Below are 27,110 nucleotides of genomic sequence, written 5' to 3'. Positions count from 1 at the left end.
TAAAATCTGAAGCTGCAGTTCCACTGCTGTCCTGTAGGACAGAATTGACAGAATTCAACTACAGAATTCAACTACAGGCAGACGAAGTTAAAAGAAAGGAAAAACAAAAAACAAGCTTTTCACCGTTAAGCTGGACCATCTGAGTCCAAGTAGTGTATGATTTCACTTTATAAGCTACGCTCACTAAGAAAACAGAGCTTGATCATCAAACAGTCGGTTTAGTCTCATGTGCTGAGACTGAGTTGCATATTTACTGTCTTTTCGTCTTAACACACATCTACTCCTCTGCACATCTCTACACAAGCTGCCGGGGGAGCTGTGTGCTTCATTGTAAAGATCTAACATTAAATCTGTAGTGCAGGGACAACAGGAAGAGAAAAGAGACGTTGATTATCGCTTCATGAATTCAGCTCTAGTCTGAAAACAGCTCGACGGCAATGAAGGAAGAAATGCAAATGGAGGGAAGAAGAAAAAAAATTCTCCACCAAACTTCTGGTACTGATATGCAAGTTTCAGCTTAGTCTGATTTCAAGTTCATCATGTTCTCTGTGAGGTCAGAGAACGTTTAAATAGTTCATTTCTGAAGATGTAAGTGCTTTTTAACTTTTATTGCAAAGTGCCTGAAACTTCTAAAAGATGGGACTTAGACGAGATAGATGCGGGACGATGAGGACCTTTCTGATGCAGCTTTAACCACAAGAGAAAAAAAATGTAATTTGTTTGAGGATCACAATCCCGTTCATTTAAACAGTTCCTGAGTTAAAACTGTCGCTTCTTCACTGCCTTTTCAGTGTTGCTCTGTCAGAAACAAAAGCAGCTTCAGGGTAGCAGGTCCAACCAGTCTGTCAGATGATTATTTAGTCAGGAAAAGTATTGTTATCAAAGCTTTTGTCATTAACTGAGGAATTAAATCTCACCATCACTGTCTTTTCTTTTAACTCACTGACATGCTGAACCGCTGGATTCAAGTCTTTTTAACCACCTAAGAACATGCAGAAGCTTTAACTGAGTCATGTAACGGACCGACTGGTGTGACGTGGTGCTTTACAACGTCAGGAACACAATCCCGGTTGCACAACGAGCCATCCATCCACCTCGTTCTTTCTGAAGCATTAAACAAACACAAGACAGTTAAAAGAAAAGGGAACAAATGAAAACAGTAAGAAGCCGAACAGAAACTACTCGTCAAAAGAGCTTGGTTGCCGTGGCAACCGGTAATGTCATGGATACAAACATTGGCAAATCCTTCTGACAGGTTATACCTGCGGAGAAACAGGCATAACTGGACGATGATTAACTTTTCCACGGAGAGCTGATCTGATCTGTTGATTCTTTTAGCGGCAGATTTTATCACAAGGAAGTTACAATGTGGGGTGATTTCACTCATGTTAACATTCAGTGAAAATAAAGGTTGTCAAGTATAAATTTCAATACATTCATTGTATTCTCAAACACACACATACACACACACTTATAAACAAATATGTACACAGGCAGGCGGGCCGGAGGGGAGTGTTTCCACCTCTCTTTGAAAGTTCATACCGAAAAACGATAAAAGTCGTGGTCTGTGGTTAAGAAGACTACGGTCATGTTGTTGTTGTATGAAGTAAAAAATGAGGAGTCAAAAATCCATCGTCGGGCCTCACAAGACAGTTCTCACAATAAATGTTAGCTGAGCCAAAGGACTGCATGTTAAACCATGTTTAAATGAGCAGAATGACCGAAAACCGGACCACAAGGCAGACGGTCGTTTTCAAAGCTAAAATGTGTAAATGTAGCATCAGGCTTAGCATCAGGCTTAGCATCAGGCGTAGCATCAGGTGTAGCATCAGGCGTAGCATCAACGCATACTGACACGCGTGTGTGTGTGTCAGCGTGGGTTTGCAGATGCAGGCCGAGGATCTCTCTTTAGTTCTGGTGGCGCTTCATGTGCAGGGCTAGGTGGTCTGAGCGCGAGAAGCAGCGGCTGCAGGCCACACACTTGAAGGGTTTGGCCCCGGTGTGTTTCCGGTAGTGCCTGGTGAGCTCGTCCGATCGCGCGAAACGCCAGTCGCAGTTCTCCCACGTGCAGCGGTACGGTTTCTCACCTGGAAGAGAACACAAGAGGTGCAGAGGTGTTAGCAACCTACGGGGGGTTTTATCTGGGGAACTTGTCACCATGGTAACTGTGAAAGTGGAGTCCAACTCCAATCATGGGATTCTCCTAAACCTAACAACACTTTTCAGAAAACAAATCATTTACATTTAATTATTTAGCAGGTGATTTAGCCAACCATTACTTATGTAGCAATGGGGATGTTACCTGATGCACTGAGAAGTACCTCGCTCCATTACTCTAATATATTAATGTATAAATATATGCCAATATTGCCGTCTCTAACTTATTTCTCCTTTTTTCCGCAGGTCTTCCTGAATAAGTGCAGTTGTACATGTTGATCTGTCTTTCCTGTCCTCTCCACCCCAACCAGTCGAGGCAGATGGCTGCCCTCCCTGAGCCGGGTTCAGCCGGAGGTTTTCTTCATGTTAAAGGGGAGTTTTTTCCTTCCCACTGTCGCCTCGTGCAGCTCAGGATGGGGGATTGGATCCAAGTCATGACTCGATGCAATCAGTTGGTTTCTATTATAGGATATGTATGAATTGGCTTGAAATGATGTGTCTGTAAAGTGCCCTGTGATAACACTGTTGTGAAGTGGTGCTTTACAAATAAAGCTGAATTGAAATGAATTAATTTCATCCAAATATATTCTAGTGAGGAGCAACATTGAGGCTTTTCACAGCAAGACAACCAAATGTTTGAGACGTAGGGCTGGACAGAACCACACATGGATGTTCTGATCAGTTTAAACTGAAATATTAATTCATGGAAAAGTCAAAGACAATATGACAGATATGTGTGTTTGTTGTGTGTGCATGCAAAACATGCATGACTACGCTTGTATGTTCAAAGCCTGGTTAAACTTCAAAAGAAGGCTGAAAGAAAAACTGAGAGCAAATCGAATTAGCTAGAAATATGATCAGCAACCAGAAAGCAGGTCTGTCAACAGATGATTAGTCATTCACAACAAACTGATTTCTGATGAACTCGGCTGAATTTCCTCCTGCACATTATTCTCCAGAAAATCGGCTCTTGTGTGAAGAAAATGTTGAGCAAAGGGGAAAATATCACCAGTTACACATCAAGGCAGATTTCTGACAGCCGACTGACAACATGAAGTCACAGGCTGAAGCAACAGGGCAACAGTTTCTGATGTCAAACGCTCAAGTTGGAGAGAGGAACCATCTCACCGTTGTCAAGCAGCAAACCGAGTCAATCAACCTGAAGCTCCCTCCACACCGTTGGTGATTACCCTCCAAGAAAAGCCACACTAAAGTTCTTTTTCGCACGTTTCCCCAAATCACTGTGTCTTCTGGTGTTTGCCTCTTCAGAGATTTACTGAAGCTCACTCTGACATTATGAACGTATGAACCTGCATTTCTTTCCTGTGAACCTTCTGGAGACACAACGGTGTCTCAGGAGGACGGAGCGTTTTCGCTCCTGCACCACTAAACCTGCAGCAGAGCAGATGTTTGCTTGGAGATGTGAAGCAGTGAAAATGGATGGAGAAAGGTGAAGCTGCAGCAGACCTTTATGTTGGATACGATGACACACATCACATCCACAGGTTTGGACACACAGTCACATTAAATCTAATGAGAAACGGTCAGAAGTTTTACTGATGTCTCTGGAGAGACTTTGGTTTTAAAACAGGGGAGAGCAACTCCCGTCCTGAAGGGCCACCGTCCTGCCAGGGTTAGGAGTTTCCCTTTCGCAACACAGTTTACACATCATCATCAGTCTCCTGCATCACTTTTACTGCAAAATTGCTTCAAAGAACAAAGAATGTCTGAACTTAAGTGCAGAACCCTCCTCATCCTCAGGTAAAACTAAAAAAGACGCTCCAGTCAGGAGTCGTTGCAGACGTGTGTTCCACATCAGTATCCAACATGATTTAGAATTTATTCTATATTTATTAGACTCAATGCATCTAAATATGTTTTAACTAGTTTTCTTAGTCAGACTGACACTTTGGAGTTTTAATTTTGCACATATTGACTGTTTTTTTTTTAATGCGTTGTCCTTTGAGGCATTTTCATTTTAATGCATAGCTGCTTGTACACAAACCAACACAAGTTAAGGAAAGGCATTTATTTCTCATGCATCTAACTTTCAAATATAAATGACATAAAAATCTGTTTAATAAAAACTGTTAGATCACTAAAAAACAGACTGGATGCTCTGCTCACTCCCTACTGTTCCCTCATCTGTTATCTTTCATAAATAATTCTCATGTTCGAGGATTTCTGCACAAACTTAACGTTGGCTACGTGTCATGTCGACTAAATGAAACAAGACATGTCCTGCCGCTTTAAAAATACAAAGATGAATGCAGACAATCTGTAAAATAAATTCAAGGTAGAAAAGAATAACAAGCTAGTTCTCCCACCCCACCCAAACGCCGCTCTGCTGCAACATGTTATTGCCAAATAGTGAGCTAATCATCAACAAGGAGAAAAAAACCCTTTCAATAGGCTGGTATGTACAAAGCAGGGAAAAAATGTCATCTTCCATAGCCAAGGTGGAAATTAATGTGCAAGAATCAATGCAAAGCACGAGTACAAACACGGTTAAGGAGGAGATAACCAAACAATACGAGTGTGGCCAAGCTGCATTCCTCACACTTTCCTCTGCCACAAGGCAGAGTTCATGAGTTAAGCAAAACAGTAAACACCATTTATTGTATTTTAATAATCGCAGATCAAGTTAAGGAAGAATAGGTCATGTTTGCCGAGGCTGTTTCTGAGAGGAAAGCCATGTGGGGAGAGCATGAGGCTTTCTTTTGAGGTGTGGGCAATTAAGTGCTCATTACTGCGATGGACCCTGCAAGTGCCGATTAGATAGCCTCTCCTACTGATCATCAATCACTCAGCGACAGCCATTACCAGAGTGATGAGGTCCAAAGAGCAAAAGGCTGTTTAAGGAGGTGACAAGAAGAACAATAAGCAGAAGAAGGATCAACACCACAAACAATCTTTTATTTAATATCTAAAAGGACAAAAATAATGTAAAGTCTTGGTAGTGCTTGATCCTCCAATCCGGACAAAATCCCACTCTTTGTGTGTGGAGGTGGAGTACAAATGGCTCCTTCTAAAAGGCTGAAGCTCTCAGTCCACAGGTGTGTTTGGTTTTGCTCTTTAGCTCCGCTGTTGAGGTCAAAAGCGCAAACGGCTCTCTCAGACTATTATCCCTGAAAGTTAGCAAACAGGCGGCTGAAATTCAACACATACGCACACAGAGCAAACACACTTGACTAGAATATATTCCTAGACAAGCTGCCAAAAGGGTAGATGAAAACCTGAACCGTCATCCATTCACGCATACTTTCCTTTGTCTTCGGCTTTTAAAGGAACGGGGAGCTTTGGACATGATTTACTGCAGCAGTGAAACGTTACAAACACGAGCAAACCTGCAGGAACTGCTCCGATTTTCAATAAAAACAGACCTAACCGCCTGAAAAAGGCTGCAGACAGCAGCTGTTTGATCAGGTGCCTGATTAGAAACGGTCAAACTACATTATTATCTTTCTTTCCAGCACACGTACGTTAATGGGCTCGTGTACTATGACCACCTCATAAACCATAATGGATGAACACACAGTCTCACAATCACAACAAAACACACACTCAGAAAATGACAGCAACAGTGCATCAATCACTGGAAACAAGACGGAGCCTTTGTGAGGCCGGTAGTGTGTTTTATATGTGAACAAACAGAGAAAACAAATGAATTGTCTCAGGAGATGCTTCACGACTCTCCCAACCTTCAAAACAGCTGCTTTACAGATACATTACCTCTCTGTGGGCTTTTCATTTCCAAATAAGCACAAGATTTCATCTAAATCAGGTGTTTCTCTTTATAAAACCCCGTTTTGCTTCCCTTCTTCAGCGCGATCACACCACGCATGACGATACACAGTCTGTTGTAATATGTATCTGAAGTGTAATAATATTTTATAACCATCTCTGCCTGCTTTTACTGAGTCGAAGAGCAAACACTTTCAGGTTCTCCTCCATGCCCATAAACTCTTTGTGGACCTCTTAGCTTTATCAGCCCGGTTAGTGTTTGTGAAGAGGGCTGGAGGGTTCCCTAATCAGCCTGATAGCACTCTTTACACACACACACACACACACTTACACACACTCATTAAAACAATGACTAAAGTCAGACTGAGGAGCTGAAGTGGCGAAGCAGCCATGGTCAAGTTTGCCACCACACCCCACTCTGGTATTTACAGATCGATATGATTTAAGTGTAAATAAACAAAACTGAGCTGTATGTCAGATTCTACATCGTTCTTAGAAAAACGTCTTTCCTTCGTGTCACGTCTACCTGTGGTCAAATCCATCATTTAGGGTTGAAGCTGATCAAAGCTGAGCCTGAAGAGGTGATCAGAGAAGACGGGATCAATATGTTTCTGACCAATAACATCTTCTCCCTCTCTCATGGTTACTGGAAACAACGTGGAACATGACAGCGTTAAGAAAAAAAAAAAGCAGGGATCTGAATTTAGTGAAGTAAAAAGAGATAGAGAGATGATGCCCCGGTTTCTGTAGCTGAGGGCCACCAAGGTCCTCGTCTTCAACCACCACACACCTCGCACTCCCTCTGACCTCCCACTGGTGGTGAGCCACTGGGAATGAGGACGACATTGCCTGTTTCAGCTCTGCTTAGCCAGTCTCCATGGTGAAGAGTCTGTCACCAGGTGCTCACTATCAAGCCCCGCCCTCAGGGGCCCCAAATGGGTTCTAAGTGACCCATGTCCAGATCCTTGTCCAATCTTAATGAATGGATGGATGGATGGATGGATAGATAGATGGATGGATGGATGGATGGATAGATGGATGGATGGATGGATGGATGGATGGATGGATGGATAGATGGATGGATAGATAAATAGATGGATGGATGGATAGATGGATGGATAAATAGATGGATGGATAGATAAATAGATGGATGGATGGATAAATAGATGGATGGATAAATAGATGGATGGATAGATAAATAGATGGATGGATGGATAAATAGATGGATGGATAGATAGATGGATGGATAAATAGATGGATGGATGGATGGATGGATGGATGTGTGGATGGATGCATAAATAGATGGAGGGACGGTTGGACAGGTGGATAAATAGACAGACTGATGGACGAGTGGATGGATGGACAGATGGATGGATGGATGGAGTTGAATAGCCCTGTGTTAGAACCAATTTAAGTTCTTCTGACAGTGGAGAAAAGCAGAGGTGTCTAATCCAGCTGCCATACAATAAAAGTCCTGCCATGTTGTTGGATCAACGTGTGCATTTAGAACTGGTGTTAACCAAAGAGGCTGCAGTGGAGCTGAGTTAAATACATTCTGCTGGTTTAGTGACTGCTTGGATCCTGGATGATACACCTCTGGAGAAAAGTGACTCCACAGTTCAGACGATGCAACAGCTCAGCACCAGCTGTTCCAGTCATGGTGAAGCTGGTTTCAGTGGGAGAGACGTGTCCTTCCAGGATATCATATTTGTTCTGCATTTATCAGGAAAATATTGACAGGAGAAGAAATCAGCTATTCAAGTCGCGAAATCCTTTTCATTTATTTGGCTTCATGAGTTCCTGCAGTTGAGCCCAGTGTTTCTTTTACTCTTCAGGTTCATCAGCTGAATGAAAGGCAAGATTAGGCAAGCCTGGTTTGTCCAGCTGAGCCTGTTGTAGCTTCATTTACTGACCAGACCTCTCAGCTCAAGCTGCAACATGCTACAGGCATGTTAGGTGTAAAACAATCTTGTTTCAAGCTGAAGTGAATGCAGCATGCTTCCTCATGGTGCAAAATGTTCTTGTGGTTGTGTACTTTTAGCAGCATGCATGTGATCTAACTATCTCTAAATCATGCCAGTGAAAACAATCATCTTGTTTATCTTCCAGAGTTCAACAGAAACTGTCCTAATTTCAATAAATACGATGCTGAAACCTCGTCCTGCAGCTACTTTGTCTTATTGAAGACAGTATCTGAACTTACAGCAAGCATCCAGTCATTTATTTACGCAGTCGTTAAATATACGATACATTTGTGTAATTTTTCTCTTCGTCCCGTCTTCCCTTGTATGCTCTTCTCACAACATATTTTTGGGTCTGTTTGTCTTGTGCTGCTGTATCCTGCTGTTTTAACCGCCCAACTTCCTCACTCACGTCCATAAACCTCCATTTATCCGTTTATGACCACATAGATGTTATTTGTCTCGTTATTCATGTGGTCTCTCATATTATTTTGTTTGTTTTATGTGAACTGTAGGAGCTCCGCGGCATTTATCGAATGAGTAAATCTCCAAACTACAGGTCCAGGCTGCTGGGAATCGCAGGTTTCATCTTACAGCGAGGAAACACAGAAACCAGCTTCACCCCATTCTGCGAATCCCCCCTACTTTCCGCCATCTCTGAAAAGGATCTGAAAAGCAGGAGGAACTGGTTTGGCCTTCGTTTGATAGCGTGCCTTCCCTCGTTTTGTCCTCTTTCTGCTTCTTACCCTCCTCCCTCCCTTCTTTGTTCTGTCTCTCTGGGTAAGTTCTTAGGACAGGTATGAACATGCATAAACATGTTGGAGAAAACACAAAAACTAAAGCAAACTTAAGTTCCCTCTGTTATTCTTCCCTTTAATGTGTTGTCCTTCATTTGTGTTATCGTTACTGGGTGTATCCAAACTGGCTGTGTGACAAACACGCAATTTGTCAAAAAATAGGCTTAAATCAACTGAAGTCAAGAGAAAAATGGATCAAAAGTGTGACAGTGATGGGTGTTTGCAGCTCTGTAAGGCTGAGAAAATCTGTACAGGGAGAGGGATTCAACGCACACAGATGCTTCATTACTGCAGGAAAACACAGGCAGTGATTCTCTGGACGCTGAATCCTGAGGTTGATTTGTCATCATGCAGACAACCATCACTAAGGCAGGAAATCTTTTCAGCATAAAGAGCAGCTGAATCAGAACATGTTTATGTTCACTGATTTAGTTCAAGCTCATTTAGTTTCAGCTTCTTCTGCTGTTACATCGCTGGTATTTCATGCATCAGCGCTAAAATCTCACTAACACCCTCCAGTCATAACATCTCCTGTTTACTGACAGCGCGGCTCAGAAAGAAGCGTTATCGTACCTGTGTGTGTCCGCTGGTGTGCCTTCAGATGAGAGCTCTTTGTGTAAACTTTGACGCAACCTGTAAGGAAATCAGAGAAATGTTGAAATGTGCAGAACACGTCTGAAACATGACATCTGGGCTTTAACTCGTACAATTCAGCTTCTGTTGCTTTTCTTTAAGTTAAAAAACTGCATGTAGAAACTGCAGCTTTTTAATCCCAGTCAGCACACAGACATGATGTTTTACCTCAGCTGTCAGATTATAAGGCTTAAATGATAGAAAATTAATGTATGAATAGATATAAAAGCATAAAAAGCAACCAGAAGAAGAACCAGAAGAAAACAGAAGTTTGTAGAAATAACAGATCAAATAACAGATCTCATCTGCACACCATTCTCTCACGTCTGAAACAAACACACAACACACACTGTTTACACGTTTTCTTCATTTAGAGTTGTCTGTTTTACCTACAATCTCCCTGAAACCAGCTCCGGTTCAGCTGGTGTTCATCATCATGCATCAAAACTATCTTCTAGGCTTCATTTCAGTCATATCTTTATTTCATTCAGGAAGTCGTAGAACTTTTTGCCTGCTGGTGGCTTCATCATAACTTTCATGTCTACATAGAGGTCTCTTAGCAACAAAGAAATGAGAAACTGAGTTTTAAGGGTGAAAGAAGAAAAATCAGACAGAAAATAAACAACCTGGCCTGAAAGGATATTTGATAAACTGAAGATGTAAAACTGGTTTTAACTTGAACAATATCAGATTTCCAGGTAAAAAGCAGCTTGATTGAAGTTTTTACATTTCAGAAGTCTCACATTTACTGCAGTTACCATGAAGAAACTGCGAGTACTTATTGTTCTTCCAGAGACGTGGAAATGACGTGTGTGATTTAAAGCAGTTTATAATGTTTTCATTTTCAGTCTTTTTGGATTTTACAGACAGGAGATCCTTTGCTGACAGGCTTGGATTTGAGCTTTTGTCCAGAGATGCACGTTTATTTACACAACAGTGACTACGACGGCGCATTGAAAGAACTTGTTGGAGTGGTTTTTGCTCAAACTGGTTTATCTAGCGGGGAACAGGTGCTCGTCACGTGTTCATATATCTGATAACCTTCTGAAAGAGTCTGAAAAAGTTCATTTGTAAAACAGTTTGTAAAGCTAAATGTACAGATGCTAACTGTACAGATGCTAAGCGTGAAGATGCTAAGTGCGCAGATGCTAACTGTGCAGAGGCTAACTAAGCAGAGGCTAACTGTGCAGATGCTAACTAAGCAGATGCTAACTAAGCAGAGGCAAACTGTGCAGATGCTAAGTGTGCAGGGGCTAACTGTACAGATGCTAACTAAGCAGATGCTAACTAAGCAGATGCTAACTGTGCAGAGGCTAAGTGTGCAGAGGCTAACTGTGCAGATGCTAACTAAGCAGATGCTAACTGTGCAGATGTTAAGTCTGCAGAGGCTAACTGTGCAGATGCTAACTAAGCAGATGCTAACTGTGCAGAGGCTAAGTGTGCAGAGGCTAACTGTGCAGATGCTAACTAAGCAGATGCTAACTGTGCAGATGTTGTGTGCAGAGGCTAACTGTGCAGATGCTAACTGTGCAGATGCTAACTAAGCAGATGCTAACTGTGCAGATGCTAGGTGTGAAGATGCTAGGTGTGCAGATACTAACTGTGCAGATGCTAGGTGTGCAGAGGCTAACTAAGCAGATGCTAACCCCAGTGGACTCGTGAGACTGCTCACCTGGGAAGTCGCAGAAGTGGATCCTCCTCTTCTCCAACTCTGGGTTGTTCCGCCTGTTGTATTTGGGGCCTGTCAGGACTCCCTGGCCGTGAGTCATCAGCAGGGCATGAGGAGACAACCCCGTCACCTTCATCCCACCCAAACGCTGCTGGTACGGAGGTGGAGGCTGTGCTGCTAAGCTGAGCAGTTCTGCCTGGCCGTCTGGGCTTCCTGGCTGGGAGTTTGGGGGTGAGGGCGGCAGGCTGTGGGGTGCTGTGTGCTGGCAAGTGTTATTTGGAGAGGCCTGGTAGTAGCCATGATGCTGCTGCTGCTGCTGCTGGAGGGGGTGCTCTGCCATCATGTAGTTGCTGTTGGTTGTCGGCAACGCAACGCTGCTGAGGTTCAGCATGGTCCTGCCGCCGCTGGAGCTCTGTGCCGCCGGGCCGCCGTGCGACAGGGTCATGGTAAGGTCAGCGCAGCTGGTGATGGGCATGTGGTAAACCTGCGGTTGGGGAGGTGGGGGTCCGATGTGAAGCTCTGTGTCCAAACTTGGCTGCTGCTGAGACTCCACAGCAACACTCGCCACTCCTGAACTCAAGTCGGGTTTTATGAAAACATTGTTGACTACAGGTGGCACGCTGAAGACGGAGGTAAAGTCTGGTAGGGCCTGGGTGGTGGTGGGGATGGAGCAGGGCACGTCCAGCCCTGGTTCTGTCTTGATCTGCTGTGCTGTGAGGGTCTTGTTATTGGGCCGATAGAGGCCTGTGCGGAGGTGGGTGGTGCTGGGCAGGATGAAGTTGATGTTGACACTGTAAGGAGTTGCAGGTTTGTCCTCTGAGAAGTACTCGTCCACCACAGAGGCGCTATCTCGTCGGTACTTCTTGTCACCGGTGTCGGCGGAAGGACTGAAGAGAGGACTGGTCACCTGAGGGAGGTATTTGTCCAACTCTAGTCGAGTCTGAAATGAAAACAAAAATGAGAGAAAATGTTAAAAGAAAACTAAATATCTGTCGGGATGCAGTTCTCACCACAGGAGAGAGCGGCTTCAGCTTCCTTTAAAGAACAACAGTAGAGGAGAAGAAACAGACATTGGACATAATAAAACAAAATTAAAACAGTGAGGAAGGACAAACAGGATGAGACACTGGTTCCAGGACCCCCACCCCCTTCCTTCCTGTGGACCTTGCTGTCCTGACAAACAGTTTGGCAGCTGAGGAGTGATTTCACCTGCGTTTAACTGTTGTGTCCATGTGCATGGACAACCTGCTGCATGTTGGAGATGTTTATATCAACTAGTTCTCCTTCCTTCTTTTGTCAATAATTATGTTTATGCAACATTAATCCTGTTTTTCACAAACTGAAACAGGTGTTTGGCACTAATGCTAAAAAAAACCCCAAAAAACTGTAGAAATGGTGTTTCTACATAACAGCCACAGGTAAAAGAAATCACCGGCTTTATATTCAGTTTCATGCAAGACAAACAGATCAAGGCAATAAAATCACAGGGACATAAAGCAGTGCATGCTGGGAGAGCTGCATCTGCAAGGCTTTTTTTTTTATTTCCTTTATGCCAATTTTCGTACAAAAACAAGTAATTGACATCAAATATATGTATTTAGCTCTTTAACTTTCATTCCTCTCAGTAGCTTAAAACAGACGGAGATATGTCAGCTCTTCAACAGGTGGGATTCAGCAGCAGCAGCAGAGTCTGCTGAAGACAAACATTTTCGACTAGCAGGACAGGACACGCAGAGGAAAAAAAAACACCAGGGATTTTCCTGTGTTTTAGTGGGACACATTATCTGATCTTCATCCGTAATTAACTGCTGTGTGCACCATTCAGTCTGTGAAGCAGACAGTCATTCCTGCAGAGGGATGCATGCATCTGTGCAGCAAAGACCACACACATGTAAAACATATGTGCATATATGCAAAAAGCTCACGTACAGCGCATATGCATGCTGTTCATGCAAAACAAAGCATTTAAACACACTAATACACGAGGACAATGACATACACAGGCGGGTAGTAAGATCCCTTCATGGGTGTGGCCAGTGGGTTGATGCATGAGAGAGAAAAAGATTTAAAAAAAGTCAGACAAACCAAAACAAAGGCTGAAGACATGAGAAAGACTCAGTGAAACCTAAACACTGTTGGGTAAAAATAGACCTGCTGCACAAATCAGATGCTAACAATGTCAACAGACACACAAAGGAGCGAACAGGAGAAAAGAAAGAACGGAGATCAGCACAGAAAAACAAGAGCAGCCGACAGAAATGAGGAAGAGCCCCAAAAAGAGAACATGAGTGACAGAAGAATGTTTTTAATTCTGAAACTGATACTGAAGCATGAATGAGAGCAGCTTATCAGATCATCCTTCACATGCTTCTGTACACTTTTAATCTGGAAAGTGAAAATGAATCAGTGGAGTCTCTGAAACGGAGCCTGGATTTTACCAAGTGAAACTTTTCAGCTCAGATTTTCTGACTTTGGTTTCTTTCATATCTGCCAGAAACTGAGCACACAGGTGGAGAACTGGTTCAGAACTGGTTTTAAATCCTCTGTGGGACAACGGCGGGCTTCATGGACTTCACCTCCAAAAGGAGATCATGACCTGCAGCTCAGGGCGAAGCGCGTTGGGAGAAATGAGTGTAATGAGGTGCTGATGTGTTGGAGGTCACTTCCAGCAGCTGAACAATCAGCACAAAGGAGCAGAGAGCTTCTGTTTCACTGCAGTTATTCTGCAGCGCCAACACACACACACACACACACACACACATACACACACACACACACACACACACACACACACACACCTGGTAGTAACTAAATTATGGTACAAAAACCTGGAAGTGCGATTGCTCTGTGGAAACTTATACCTCACTGCACAAATGCCTGTTTATTTCTTTGATACTGGTTTATGTATTTTATTTGGATTTTCCTCAGAAAAGACTGGTATAAGTGGACTCTGGAGGAGCTGAACATCTTTAGTTACATGACTTTTTCTCAGACAAATAAAGCAGAATGGTCTTTATTTAGCCCTGCGATGGTTGGCAAGCTGTTCAGGGTGTCCCTGCCTTTCGCCCTAAGACTGCTGGGATAGGCTCCAGTCTCCCCGCAACCCTGAATTAAATGGTTTGGAAATGAATGAATGATTTTATATATATATATATATATATATATATATATATATAAAACTAAATGTCTCTCGCTCTCTCTCTCATACATATATATATATATATACACACACACACACACACACATATATATATACATATATACATATATATATATATATATATATATATATATATATATATATATACGTATATATATATATATATATATATATATATATATATATATATACGTATATATACGTATATATATATATATATATATATATATATATATATATATATATATATATATATATATATATATACGTATATATATATATATATATATATATATATATATATATATATATATATATAAAACTAAATGTCTCTCGCTCTCTCTCTCATACATATATATATATACACACACACACACACACACATATATATATACATATATATATATATATATATATATATATATACGTATATATATATATATATATATATATATATATATATATACGTATATATATATATATAAATATATATATATATATATATACGTATATATATATATATATATATATATATATATATACGTATATATATATATATATATATATATATATATATATATATATATATATATATATATATATATATATATATATATATATATATACATATATATATATACACTGTACAGGAAATCTTTTTTGCACATTTATATATATATATATATATATATACACACATTATATATATATATATATATATATATATATATATATATATATATATATATATATATATATATATATATATATTGGATATATATATCCAATATATATATATATATATTGGATACAATATTCCCAACTCTTGTTAAGTAAAAATCAACTTTTTTTTTACTGAGCAAAGTGAAAAAAAAGTTCATATATATATATGTATATACATATATATATATGTATATACATATATATACATATATATATATATATGTATATATATATATACATATATATATATACACTGTACAGGAAATCTTTTTTGCACATTTATATATATATATATATATATATACACACATTATATATATATATATATATATATATATATATATATATATATATATATATATATATATATATATATATATATATATATATATATATATATATATATATTGGATATATATATCCAATATATATATATATATATTGGATACAATATTCCCAACTCTTGTTAAGTAAAAATCAACTTTTTTTTTACTGAGCAAAGTGTATCTATTTTATATAGTCCATGAGCTTGGTTGGGATACATGTCCATCATCGGGGTTGATGGCAGCAGGAGTACTCGGGTGTCTTTGTTCAAGTCCTCTACTGGCTCCTCTGCCACCCTTTGCTCTCTGAATCAGCTGCATGTTTATCACCACTGACTTTTCTACCTTCAGTCTCTTTTTATGTAAAAATGTGCAAAAAAGATTTCCTGTACAGAAGGTTTGAATGTGTCAAAGAATGACCATTAACTCTTAAAACTACAAACGATGATATGCTGTTCTTAATTTTTTTTTAGAGAACTGAGAAGTTCTACTCTTTTAATCCCAGTCAATAATGATGTAAATTGAATGCATGATGACATTTAGCAGCATTAGGACCAACCAGAAGAAGAAAACAGGATTTATTACTAACAGAACTTTGTAGACATAACACACAGATCAACCAAGACTTTCCTCATCTGCAAATCATTCTCTCATGTCTAAAACAAACACGCAACAGAAACTATTTACATATTTACCGACCCACTGCCCACTGGGTTGCTGGGATAGTCTCCAGCTTTACCGTGACCCTTAACTGGACCAAGCAGTTAAGAAAATGGATGGATGGACGAATATTTACTCAGTATCCTCACAAAAACAACTTTAGGTCAGCTGTTTTTTTTTAGGAGTATCACAACCATCTTCATGCAGAACCATTATTTTTCTTCTTTTTAGACATGGATAAAACTTTCTGATCACTTGTTGATCTTTGGCTGCTTCTGATTGGCCATTTTTGTCAGCGTAAGCTCTCTGATTGGAGGAAGGTTTGACAGGAAGTGCCTTTATCATTATCGTGAATGAAATATAAATGCCAGGAAAACATTTGTATACTACCTAAGAGGGCTGTGACGATATGCTTTTGTCCCGATTCGATTCGATTCTGATTTTTTCGGGTGTCGATTTGATTTAAATTGCGATTCTCACAATTCTCCGAAATTGCTGATTTTTGCAGATTAAAAACTAAACAGATGTAAAAAACTTTTTTTTTTTTTTGCTCGTCATTTTTCTTCATTTCAATTAGGAAAAAACAACACAGCAGTCAGTCATCATTCTGCTGCTTTAATGCCCAAGAAGACAAGTAAAAAGATTAATAAAAACAATAAAAATGATAAAAATTTGATAGTGGATTAATTTTATTTATTTTATTGCAAGGGCGGCCTGCTCTGGTCCTCCACAGCTGCAGTCCTGCAAATGCTGTGTGTGTCCCTGTTGCAACACACACAACTAAATGTCAAGCTCTGCTAATTAAGCCTGATGTGTTTAACTTTAACTTCTCCAACCAAGAAACGTCTGAGGACACTTCAATTATAAAAAACAGTACTTAAAAGGAAATCTGTTTTACATGATGACAAATAAAGCTGACATTTAAAGTGGACCGTTTTATACGTTAAAGAAGAGCTGATGAACCACAGATTGAGATTTCTCTCTACGGTTTCTATGTGATAAAATGTGGAGAATATCTTTGACCAAAGACTGACTTGATTAATGATTGAAGAACATGTACGTCTCTTTAGCCATGAATCCTTCTGCCTGATAACCACAGTTTCTTATCTGCTGCATTGAGGTTTATGGCACAGAGTGGGAGTTTCCACACTTCCGACCATTTTCACGTCCATCTTTAAAAGACTTCTGTAGGCTGCAGCTTCAGGTGCCTTGTGGAGCACATACTTTACATTAGTGCAATTTACAAACCAAATACTTGTTAATACATTTGTAATGATTTTTTTCACCTAATAGCTGTTGCAGCCATTAGCTCCCAGTCTGTTCTGCCGGTATGGAAATCCTCCACAAACCCTACAGCCTGCTCTCTGCTGACAGTCATACCACAAGTCAGGACCTATGATCTCTGTTCAACACGAACCAGCCTCATGGAGAATGACACAGTCTCCTAACAGAGGACTAAAACACTGAAAACTGATCAAAGCAGACTTTTGACCCTGAACTAAAAGCCTCCGAGCTACGAGATCTACAATCTTTATTAGACCCCCAGCCCTCCTTTTCTGCTAACCGCAAACAGGTGACTACTTCTGCAAACCAGTTTTCCTTTATGACCTTTAGGAATGCAGAAGAACAGAGGCCATTCACCTTCAGATCTCCATAAAAATGAGAAAAAGCAAGAAAGAAACAGCCAGAATAAGAAGAAAACGGATGGGTTAGAACGGAAAATATGTTGAGGTCAAACGAACAAAAACAAAACCTTTGAGACTATGTTGAGGTTTTATGGCCATCGATGGACGCAGAGATAGGAAAGCTTGTTTTGCTTGCCTGGAAAGTGATTTATAAAGACAATCTTTGTACTCTGTAACTTCTCCAGGCAGGTGTAGCAAACTGAAAACATTCAACAGATACAAATCATAAACTGTTCACTACATAAGTGAAACTAAAGTTTGTCTGATTATAAATCTGGCCAACGGTGCTGTGGACCAATGGACCACAGATAACCCTGTGGAGGAGAAACAAGGACTTCAACATGGCTGAAATCCAACGACTGCAGGATCTGAAGACAATTTACAGTCGCTGAAAGTTTGGGACACATAGTAGGAGGATAAAACTTTATGTACCATCTTATGAAAACTGAAGTACACTCACTCAAGGTTTGAGACCTGCAGGTTTACCAGATCATCATCCCTCCACCACCATGCTGTGAGGTGTTTTTACTGATATTCTGACCAGACATCTCCACTCTGGTTTGGTCCATCCAGAGGACACTGGTCCAGAAGTTATGCGGTCTGTTCAGATGCAGTCATGCAAGCTTACGCCACTCTGGCAGCCTTTCCAACCAAGCCTTCAGTCTGAGAGCGTTCCAACACCCAAACTGAAGGCTTACTTGTGGTTCCTTCAGTTATCAGACACACTCTGTGGAACCAGGTCCCAGTTTGGCTTCAGGAAGCGGAGATCCTCTCTAGCTTTAAGATGAGGGAGCTTTTGGTATTTTCCAGTCTGACTTTGGGCTGAACTTCTTTGGCCAGCCACTCCAGGGATGTTTGGCAGCTGTCTCAAATATTTTCACTTGTGAAGAATTTATATTCTTCATAAACTGTTCTTATGGTAAAAATTGATGTATATACTGAGTATCGTTACTGTAATTATTATTACCTATTGTTTCATTACCGGATTATGTAATACATAGTGGTTATTATTAATAATGAAAGTAACTATGGTAAATATAATGATCATGAACTGTTGTAACTGCGAAAGGATTACATTAATTTAGGTTTCTTCCCACTCCTTTTACTTTTGTATATTTCCCTTCAGGGCTGGGTGATATGACCAAAATTTCCCTATTCAGCTCATTTTATATCCCCATAACAAGATAAATAACTATATATATATATATATATATATATATATATATATATATGTGTGTAATGTTGTGTCAGTCATCAGTTATGCGTCAGATGTTGCTAGGCAACAGCAGCAGTGATCTCCTTCCATCTGGGGGAACTTTGGCCGTATGACGTTCCACAGGTAAATACCTGCTGCAGTGTTTGTGTCTGGAGTTTATTCTGAGCTTTCGCCTCCACTTGATGCTGCTTTTGCTGGTTGACTCCATTCTTTATTCTGTATTCTTTATCCTGATTCCTGCGCAGGTGATGAAAGGACTTAGTTGTGTCGGAGTCCGTTGTTGGGACTGTGAGCTAGTCTGTTGTCGTTCCATGTCGCTCTTTTTATATGCAAACTGCATCCAGACAGAAATTTCCCTCTTTTAGGAACAAGCTCATCAGTTTGGGTTGGCTGCTCATCTCTTAGTGAATTATCTGAATTATTTAGTGAATTAATTGTTTATATATTGCAGCGTGCATGCAGTGAAGAGCATCTTGACGTAAAATACTGCAGTAAAGCAGCTTATCGATGGAGCCTCATATTAAACGATACACATTTTCTATCATCCAAACGATACATATCGTCATATCGCCCAGTACTATTTCCCTTTAAGTTGAAATAATCATTTCCAATCTCAGTCTTTCTCAGTACAATGATGGACTCCAGATGGTTTGGAAATGACCTGATTAAAGTGCTGGATGATGTCTTTCCTCCTTGGCATTATGTTTACAGATGCCTTTTCCAAAAGGAGCTCCTGGTCAGCTAATCAATGCGTCGATCAGCAGCTCCTGGCCGCCACTGAAACTGATTCCAGTGGAAGCAGTGAGGATAAAAACACAGTAAATCTGGATTTAGATTGTTTTTGTTCCTGAAATAATGATGAGGCGTTGACATGACAACTGAATGACTCACTAAACAGGAATACAACTTTCAGGACCATGGATTTTGTATTTTCCTTCAGGGTTTAGCAAAGTATCTTATTTAATTTCATGTATAAGAATGTGTGGAGCTGTGGTCTTAACAGTATGTTTTGGTTGATGTGTCTCTGGGACACAAAATAATTACTGAAACTTAGAAATATGCATCCAAAAAAATAATAACATGAATAATATCTTTAATTTAGCAAAAATGTTTAAATTTGTAAAATGTGTAAAATCTGAAAGTTATACAGAACCGGTCTGTCTTAGGTGATGTATATTATTGTATATATTATTCCTGCTGCTGCTTTAAATGATAAACATACAGCTCACATAAAGTCTGGCTCCTTTTTATGTTAAAACAAGATATTTACACGTTTTTTGTCAGAACTCAGAAGTTTATAACTATTTACTGATTTCGTATATAAATGAAACAATAACTCATTCTGCATATCTCTTAGATGTCATCTGTCTTAGTTCTACAGTTTACTGCATAACAGAGAAAAGGTCATTCTCCGTTTTAGCCGGCAGAGCCGGTTAATGTGGGAGGAGGCTGCAAAACAAAACAAGCAAAAGAAAATGTAATGACATGTTGAGAGATGGGGACGATTTTAACCACACAATGATTTCACCTTTTGTCTCTGCTCTGAGCAGCTTCAGCTGTTTTCCCAGACAAGCAAAAAGTAAACAGTGGCAGTCATTAGAGAGATTTAGCTGCTGCGGTGGATGAGTTCGCTCACCAAAGACATGAGGAAACAGAGGAAAATGTCTGTCTGCGGGCAGCATGTGTTGTCTGGTGGAGGAACACGGCCAGGCATGATGGTACAGAGGACACAAACAGAGCAAACAAACAGCACGGGATGAGTCAAATGATGAAACATCGCTGGCTTCCCGGCTGGTTTGCCAGCTCAGTTGCGCCAAAGAAAGATATGAATGCATCAGATTTTATGGATTAAAAAGCTGTTTAACCATCACTGAAAGTCTGCGACTGAAACAGAATTTAACAGGTTGTTGTGAATGTAAATAACAAGACATCTGTAAAGCTGTGATGCACTGAGAGCTGACATGTTAGCAACATCTGATACCTGAACCTGTCAAAGGAATAATGAAACCATGTCAGAGATGTCAAACGTCTGGATGTTAAGATCTTTTCATGCAGCAGATGGCTGAGCAAACCATGTGTTGCTTCACACACACTTCCTCTCACTGATCGCTGCTGGTTCTGACAAGCTGAGACTCGTAGTCAGCACACACTTGCGCTGATGCAAATCAACTGCATGTGTTGTCCTGGAAGTCAAATCATTAGTCAAACCACAACCATCTCAAACCGCAGCTGCACGCAGGCAACAAAGCGCTCGGAGAGGGAGGTTGGTCAGCTTTCTGTTGGCTCTGCCAATGCGTCAGCTGCAACACACACTCCTGGGTTGTGGAAACTAAATGTTTAAGGCAAATCAAAGTATTGATCGTCAGTAATCATTAGGTATAACTGGCGACATGTTCTCCATCCAGTCATCATCGAGTTACTCTGTAACTTGCCCCGTCGTCGGTCTTCAGTCTTACAGGAACGCCACCAGTGATTCAGTCATAAAAGAATCTGGGAATAGCCTCCATATCAGTTACCAGTTGGGCCATTAAGCGGCGAAGCAACATGAACAGATTTGCTCCAGATGAAGACAAAAAAACCAGTTTGCGTGAGAAGGTCGACAAAGAGAAGCTTCCACAATGCTTTGACCATTTTCGGCTCTTGGTTGACACAATGCTGAAGCATGTAAAGACTGGTTCTTTTCAAATGTAATGACACACGATTTGTTCTGGAAAACGCACGTGTTTTCTCTGCTCCAGCTCGTCACATGTGACTGCTTTTACTACTCATCACCTAAGCATTACATTATTGTAAAGTGTCGGATTTTAGACTTTTATGAACAAATCAAGTCAAGTTAAAACAGATCTTACAGATTATGTGTGTTTAGGTGGAGTCAGTCACAAATCCAGCCATCTTTGGATCGTTATCTGCAAACGAAGCGGAGGTGTTGGGAATTACTGGCCAGTACAGACAGTAACCTTAAAATGACTGGACTTCCTTGTAGCCACGTTAACATACAACAGAGCAGTGTTGCACCCCAAAGCTGGAGGCCAACAATCACACAATGCCGGTGTGTGTCTACTGTCATATAAAACCACAGCAGAGGACATGACTGACTGCAGGGCGATGCTTGACCTGCGCCCAAAAACAAGTTACCTCAGCAGAAAAAAAACCTGTTTGTGGTCCGCAGATAATCCTGGTCCCCACCTTGTAGCCATTTTTCAACAATAAGTATGTTTGAAACCCAAATCTTGCCTCATTCTTTCCTTCTGAAGAGGAAAAGGTCTTTTAGAGATTAAGAAGCAGGGTAATCTAGTCATCCACGTGGCCAGCAGAGCCCGGCTGAAGAGGAAGATGAGCGTCGTCACAGAGGAGAAGGCCAGTAAAAGGAGCTGGGATTGGACGGTCTGAACTGAGTGTGTGTTGTTGCATTTAACGGTGTTCCATCTCTACTGAAAAGCATTAGAAGGCTGAAAGTGGAAGATTCAGAGTAGAGTTTACAAGACTAAATAAGAAAAAATCTGTCAGGATGAAGTCGACTGTAGACAGACGGGGCTTAAAATACAGATAAAACAAGACACGTTATATCGTCGTCAGGGACAACCGAGGACGGTTTGTCTTTTGCATCTCAGTGAGAGACATTAATCCATTCTCTTTTTGTAGATTGTTGGAGAGTTACGGTTAATAACTACACCTCGCTACACTTTAATCATCCAACTGATTTTCTGAACATCAGCTGCAGTTTTGTGGTCTTTTTTTTTTATCTCCGCTGGTTTGTGAGTAAATGTCCCTGCAGTGGTCAAGCAGAACAGAACTGTTTATTGCTTTTTCATTGCAGGTATGCTCACTGTTACTAATATTACAACATGATTTCCTGTAAGAACAATGAAACCATGAGGGGATGAGACCAATTCGTGATACTCTCATCCCACTTGCTGCTGGAAACCAGTGAAGAATATCAGCTAACTCCAGAAGCAATAGCATCTATTAGCTTTCATTTTGGGAAATGTTGATGCTTTCAGTCCATTTTTAGAATTGGCTTCCAAACACAGATGTTAGCACATAACTGGTGAACACAACCAGGCTACTACATTATTACTGTTATAAGTCTTACAAGCATAAGACTGAAAATAAACATCTTCTTGTGACAATGTCAGCTTTAACATCTCCAATTCGCTTTCTGTGAGGCAAAGTTACTCATCAGCAAGTAAATGTTTATGAGACAGAACAAGGGCAACCTGACCAACTAAAATAGCTCCATGTGATGCTGTTGGACCAGTCCCGTGAGACACTAACTGCTGCCGTGACTTTCTCATGAGGTCGGCCTTTATCATCTGCTGTCTCGCCTTTGGGCAGATTAGGTATATGCGGGCCCCGCTCCGACAGGTCAGACAACTTATGGCTGTCACGACACCGCTGAGTTAAGCACTCTTTAAAACCCCAACACAATTACAAGACCGCTCTCAGGAGAAAAAAGGCAAAAGGAAGGGTTTTAATTTTACCTGAAATTTCAGTTCAACTTTAAGACTCTGAAAATGGATTTAAGGCTAAAAGAAAAGAGAGGTGAAGGGTGGGCTTTGTTTCTTTCACTCAGACCTGCCTGTGATCTGTGTTGCAGAAACTTCATGGAGAATAAAGAGCACATGAGGTAAACCTTAAGCTGCAGAGAAAAATTTGCCTGAGGGCTTACTATTTCACTTAACCTGCCTTCTTTCTACTTGACATCATGTTTTGCATAAAACCAAGCAGTGCATGTTTGAGCCATGAAAAACAAGCAAAAACAGGGCCGGATTTTAGATCCTTCAGCTCAATATGGACTCCAAGCAGCTTGTAGAGGCCAGTGTTATCGCAGTTTAACTGGAAGCTTCATCTAATGTGGGCATTTTGTCTTATGATGCTCAAGTTAATGATTACAAGGTAAAGAAGCGTTCCAGTGGTCTGATGATCCTGTTTATTGGATCCCACATTAACCTACAGAAATGCAGTGTTTCCACAGTCATATAAGGACCAACAGTAACGACAGATTGTTCACCTTTTTTCTAGTTTGTATACGAAATGCATTCAGTGGATTGTTTAAGAAAGGAGACGATGATGAAGTGAGAGTTTTATGTTAACATGACATCATCATCATCTACAAAAATAAGAAAAAGAACACACGCGGATACTGCAGCTATGAACTTTGATATGACATATTCAAGTTGTACAAAAATTGCTCAGTTTATCGCTTCCAAGAGGATGAGGAAGATCTACACCCCAGTAAGCAGTAAAACAAAAAGCCAGGGAGCAAGTCAGCTAAAAGACTCTACCAAGCATCAGCATCCAGAGCAAAGACAGTTCAAACCCCAACAGAAAACATGAGAACAGCACGGTCCTCTTCAGAGCTTCTGGTCATGTCTCCACACAAACAAGGCATCGTACGAAAGCAGAGAATCTGCTGGTTATAAAGACGTCCGTCTCGTCTCTGTGGGACAGAAACTCTGCGAGCTAGCAGCCTCAATCACACATCATGTCTTAGTTTTTCTGTTTGGATGTGAAAAGATTTATTCCAGCTCGAACAAAACTCTGCTAGTTGGGAATATATAATCCGCTTGCTTTGAGAGTCGTTTCAGACAGGAGGCGGCTGCTAAGCGTTGTGATGAAGAGGTTAAAAATGCTTTCTGTCCAAGCTGTTGAAAGCAAGTCAACGCAGCAAACCATCAAGATCAATCATGTGTAAAGGTGTCAGACCACTGTGGGTTCTGCATTGCTGCTCGCACGGTACCAGTTTCAGCATGAGGTGTCTGGTTCTGCCTCCTGTTTACCAAATACCTGGCAGGGGATCAAACTCAGCACCATAACGCAACACGGCGCTGTTGGGTTACAGCGCCGTGTTGCGATCACGCAGGCCTTTTGTACAGTCGTGTAACTTTAATGAAGCTGTCGTGTCTCTGCTGATGAAGTTGTTCATGTTTAAGTTAGAATTAAAAATGGCGGTAATCCGTCTGTGATAGACTTTCTGAACCGATTAGAAAAGATCCTCTGCAGAAACAAGCCACGAGTCACTTCCTGAAACGTTGGCCGTACTGCAGACGTTGTAGCGCCTACAGAGGATGGCGGATCCAGGAGGTGGAAACGTGCAGATTAGTCTAAAATTCTACCTGTTCACGCTGTGTGACCACATGTTGAGGACACACTCCAGGTTGGGCAGAAAACGTGTTCTCAGTCTGACCAAGCTTCGCCTAGAAATCCCAATGTTGGTAAAAACCATGATTGTCTTCAGGAAAACATCAAAATGTAAGATGCGATGTTTTTTATATGATCATTTCAGATAAAACTATGTCGGCTGGGATTTTTGTTTAAGATAAATACAACCATTGCAATGCCTGTAATGTATATTCATAATCATTCAGAAAAATATTAATAAAGCAACATCTCTTTTTTTTTTTTTAATTGAACCAATATTCCTTTCAAGATCCACAAATGAAGTTTTACTCATCTAACTGGTTTTTCTGCCCCCAGTAACACCAGATCCTTTCCCCACCTGGCAGGTGTTTAGTTTAGGACTACATCTCAGGTGAGCCTTTCCACGCAGACAGAATCACGTCTGCAGCCCTTTTCTCCCTAAACAAGCTGAAAGCTGCTCTCAGTCCTGTTATTGTTGCTGAAAGGCGCAGAAATGCGCCACATCAGAGCGGACCTGCGCGTCACCTGCGGCGCGGTCGCGCGCGCTCTTACCGCGGGTTTGACGTCCTCAAACACAGACGAGTCCTCAGCCCCGTCCGCTCCCGACATCCTGACCGGTTTGAGCTGCGTGAAAACCGCCCTTTCCTCTGAGATGTGCGGCGGATTCATGGCCAAGCCGACACGCGCTGCCATCAAAACTGCACGCGGAACTTTGTCTCGTGAAGAACTTGGTTTAAATGTTTACAGGCCTACAGTTTACTGAAGGCGTCCACGTAATCCACAGCCTTTCTTCTAATTCTAGCTCTCAGGTAGGTTTTACCTGAGCTCAAGTATGGACCTGCTACCTGTAGGAGACGTTTGGCATAGCCAATCAGAGAGCAAGGAGCCACGCCGTCCAATCAACTGCGGCGATGGAAGAAGGCGGGTCTCACCTGACCTGAAAGAGTCCAGGTAAAGACAAACATCTGGCCCGTTTCATGGAAAAGGTTCAACAACTTGTGATAACTTAAGAGTTTCCGGTTCCAGATCTTCTGCTTTGAGTTGTTTCCTCTCTGAGTGTCTTTACTCAGAGTTTGGAGCCACAATAAAAACCTATCAACAATAGAAATCCCATACCTGGAGTTACCACGGCAACTGCTGACAAAGAGCTGCTAGATGTTTCATCCATCTGGAGCACGATGTTGTCAAAGCAGCAAATGCGGAGCATAAAGAGGTTCTGCCAAAGACTTTTTAAAAAGGAGAATAAAAGCGGGGGGGGGGGGGGGGGGGGGGGGGGGGCTCATCATAAACCAGTCCTGTAGCTGGAATCTACCAGTCCACTGCTGATGATTTAACTTTGTTAATGCTGTGTATAAACAGTGGTGAATAAAATCATAGCTTTATTTCAGTTCAGTCACATTAAGGAAAACACACATGAAGGAAGAATAAAAACATGTACAGAAGGATGTGTTACAATTTATATCTTTTATTTGAACTTCACACTGGCTGCCAAAGCATATATTCTGTGGATGGATGGATGGATAGATAGATAGATGGGGAAAGACTTGCATCTCTTTATGTGACAGAAATCCAGAGTTTTCCTGAACATAGAGTTCAGTGATTCTGCAGATCCCGCTTTCTGGTGGAACTGGGGCTGCATGTCTGGAACTGGGGCCTGTGGCAGGTCACCGTTACTGAATGTCATTGTATTTCACTATCATTAAAAATAAGGAAAAGGCTAAACAGAGTGCAACTGAGGGTGATTTTTTTTTTTTTAAATTATGTATCTCTATAAACATATAAAACAAAATAATTTTTATATATTATAGATTTTATATGTTGGTCTTTAAAAGAGAGGGATTAAAAATAAATGAATGAAAATTCAAGCTGTTTTAGAGGGTTATGACCACTGGTGTGTGTGGTGTGTAACTTTGTGTGTTCCAGCAGACCTGAAGAAGCCTCTGACTGAACACACTCTGTTGTTCCTCACGGTGTGGGGAGAGAATGTGAAGAATTATCCTTCATGTCCAGCAGGTTATGCATTTTTTGTGTGGACAATCAGCTCCACACCAGTTCCCAGAACAGATCCAGAACTCAAGGATCAGTTGGTTCTGTTTCTTCAGATCTCTGGTTCTGCTGCATCAGCAGCTGCTACAAAGAAGACTGAACTCTCCACCACAGACTGATAGACTGTTGTCCAGCTGAACTTTGAGATTCTTGTATTCCTCCATCACCTCCACCTCTTCCTCCAGGATGTAAACA

General features: G+C 40.9%; 1 protein-coding gene across 1 annotated transcript; it reads right to left on the bottom strand.

Moving 5' to 3' along the window:
* Window positions 1–1,908: 1,908 nt before the first annotated feature.
* klf5l (Kruppel like factor 5 like) lies at window positions 1,909–25,562 on the bottom strand (the record flags this gene model as incomplete). The annotated part of the gene is made up of 4 exons (XM_079247572.1): window positions 1,909–2,087; window positions 9,233–9,292; window positions 10,965–11,901; window positions 25,395–25,562. 4 exons carry the CDS (start codon window positions 25,560–25,562, stop codon window positions 1,909–1,911), a joined length of 1,344 nt encoding a protein of 447 aa, XP_079103698.1.
* Window positions 25,563–27,110: the final 1,548 nt, after the last annotated feature.

The sequence above is a fragment of the Telmatherina bonti genome (genome assembly GCF_933228915.1).
Source record: "Telmatherina bonti genome assembly, chromosome: 10".
Taxonomy (NCBI): Eukaryota; Metazoa; Chordata; class Actinopteri; order Atheriniformes; family Telmatherinidae; genus Telmatherina; species Telmatherina bonti.
This window is presented reverse-complemented; position numbering and strand designations above follow the sequence as displayed.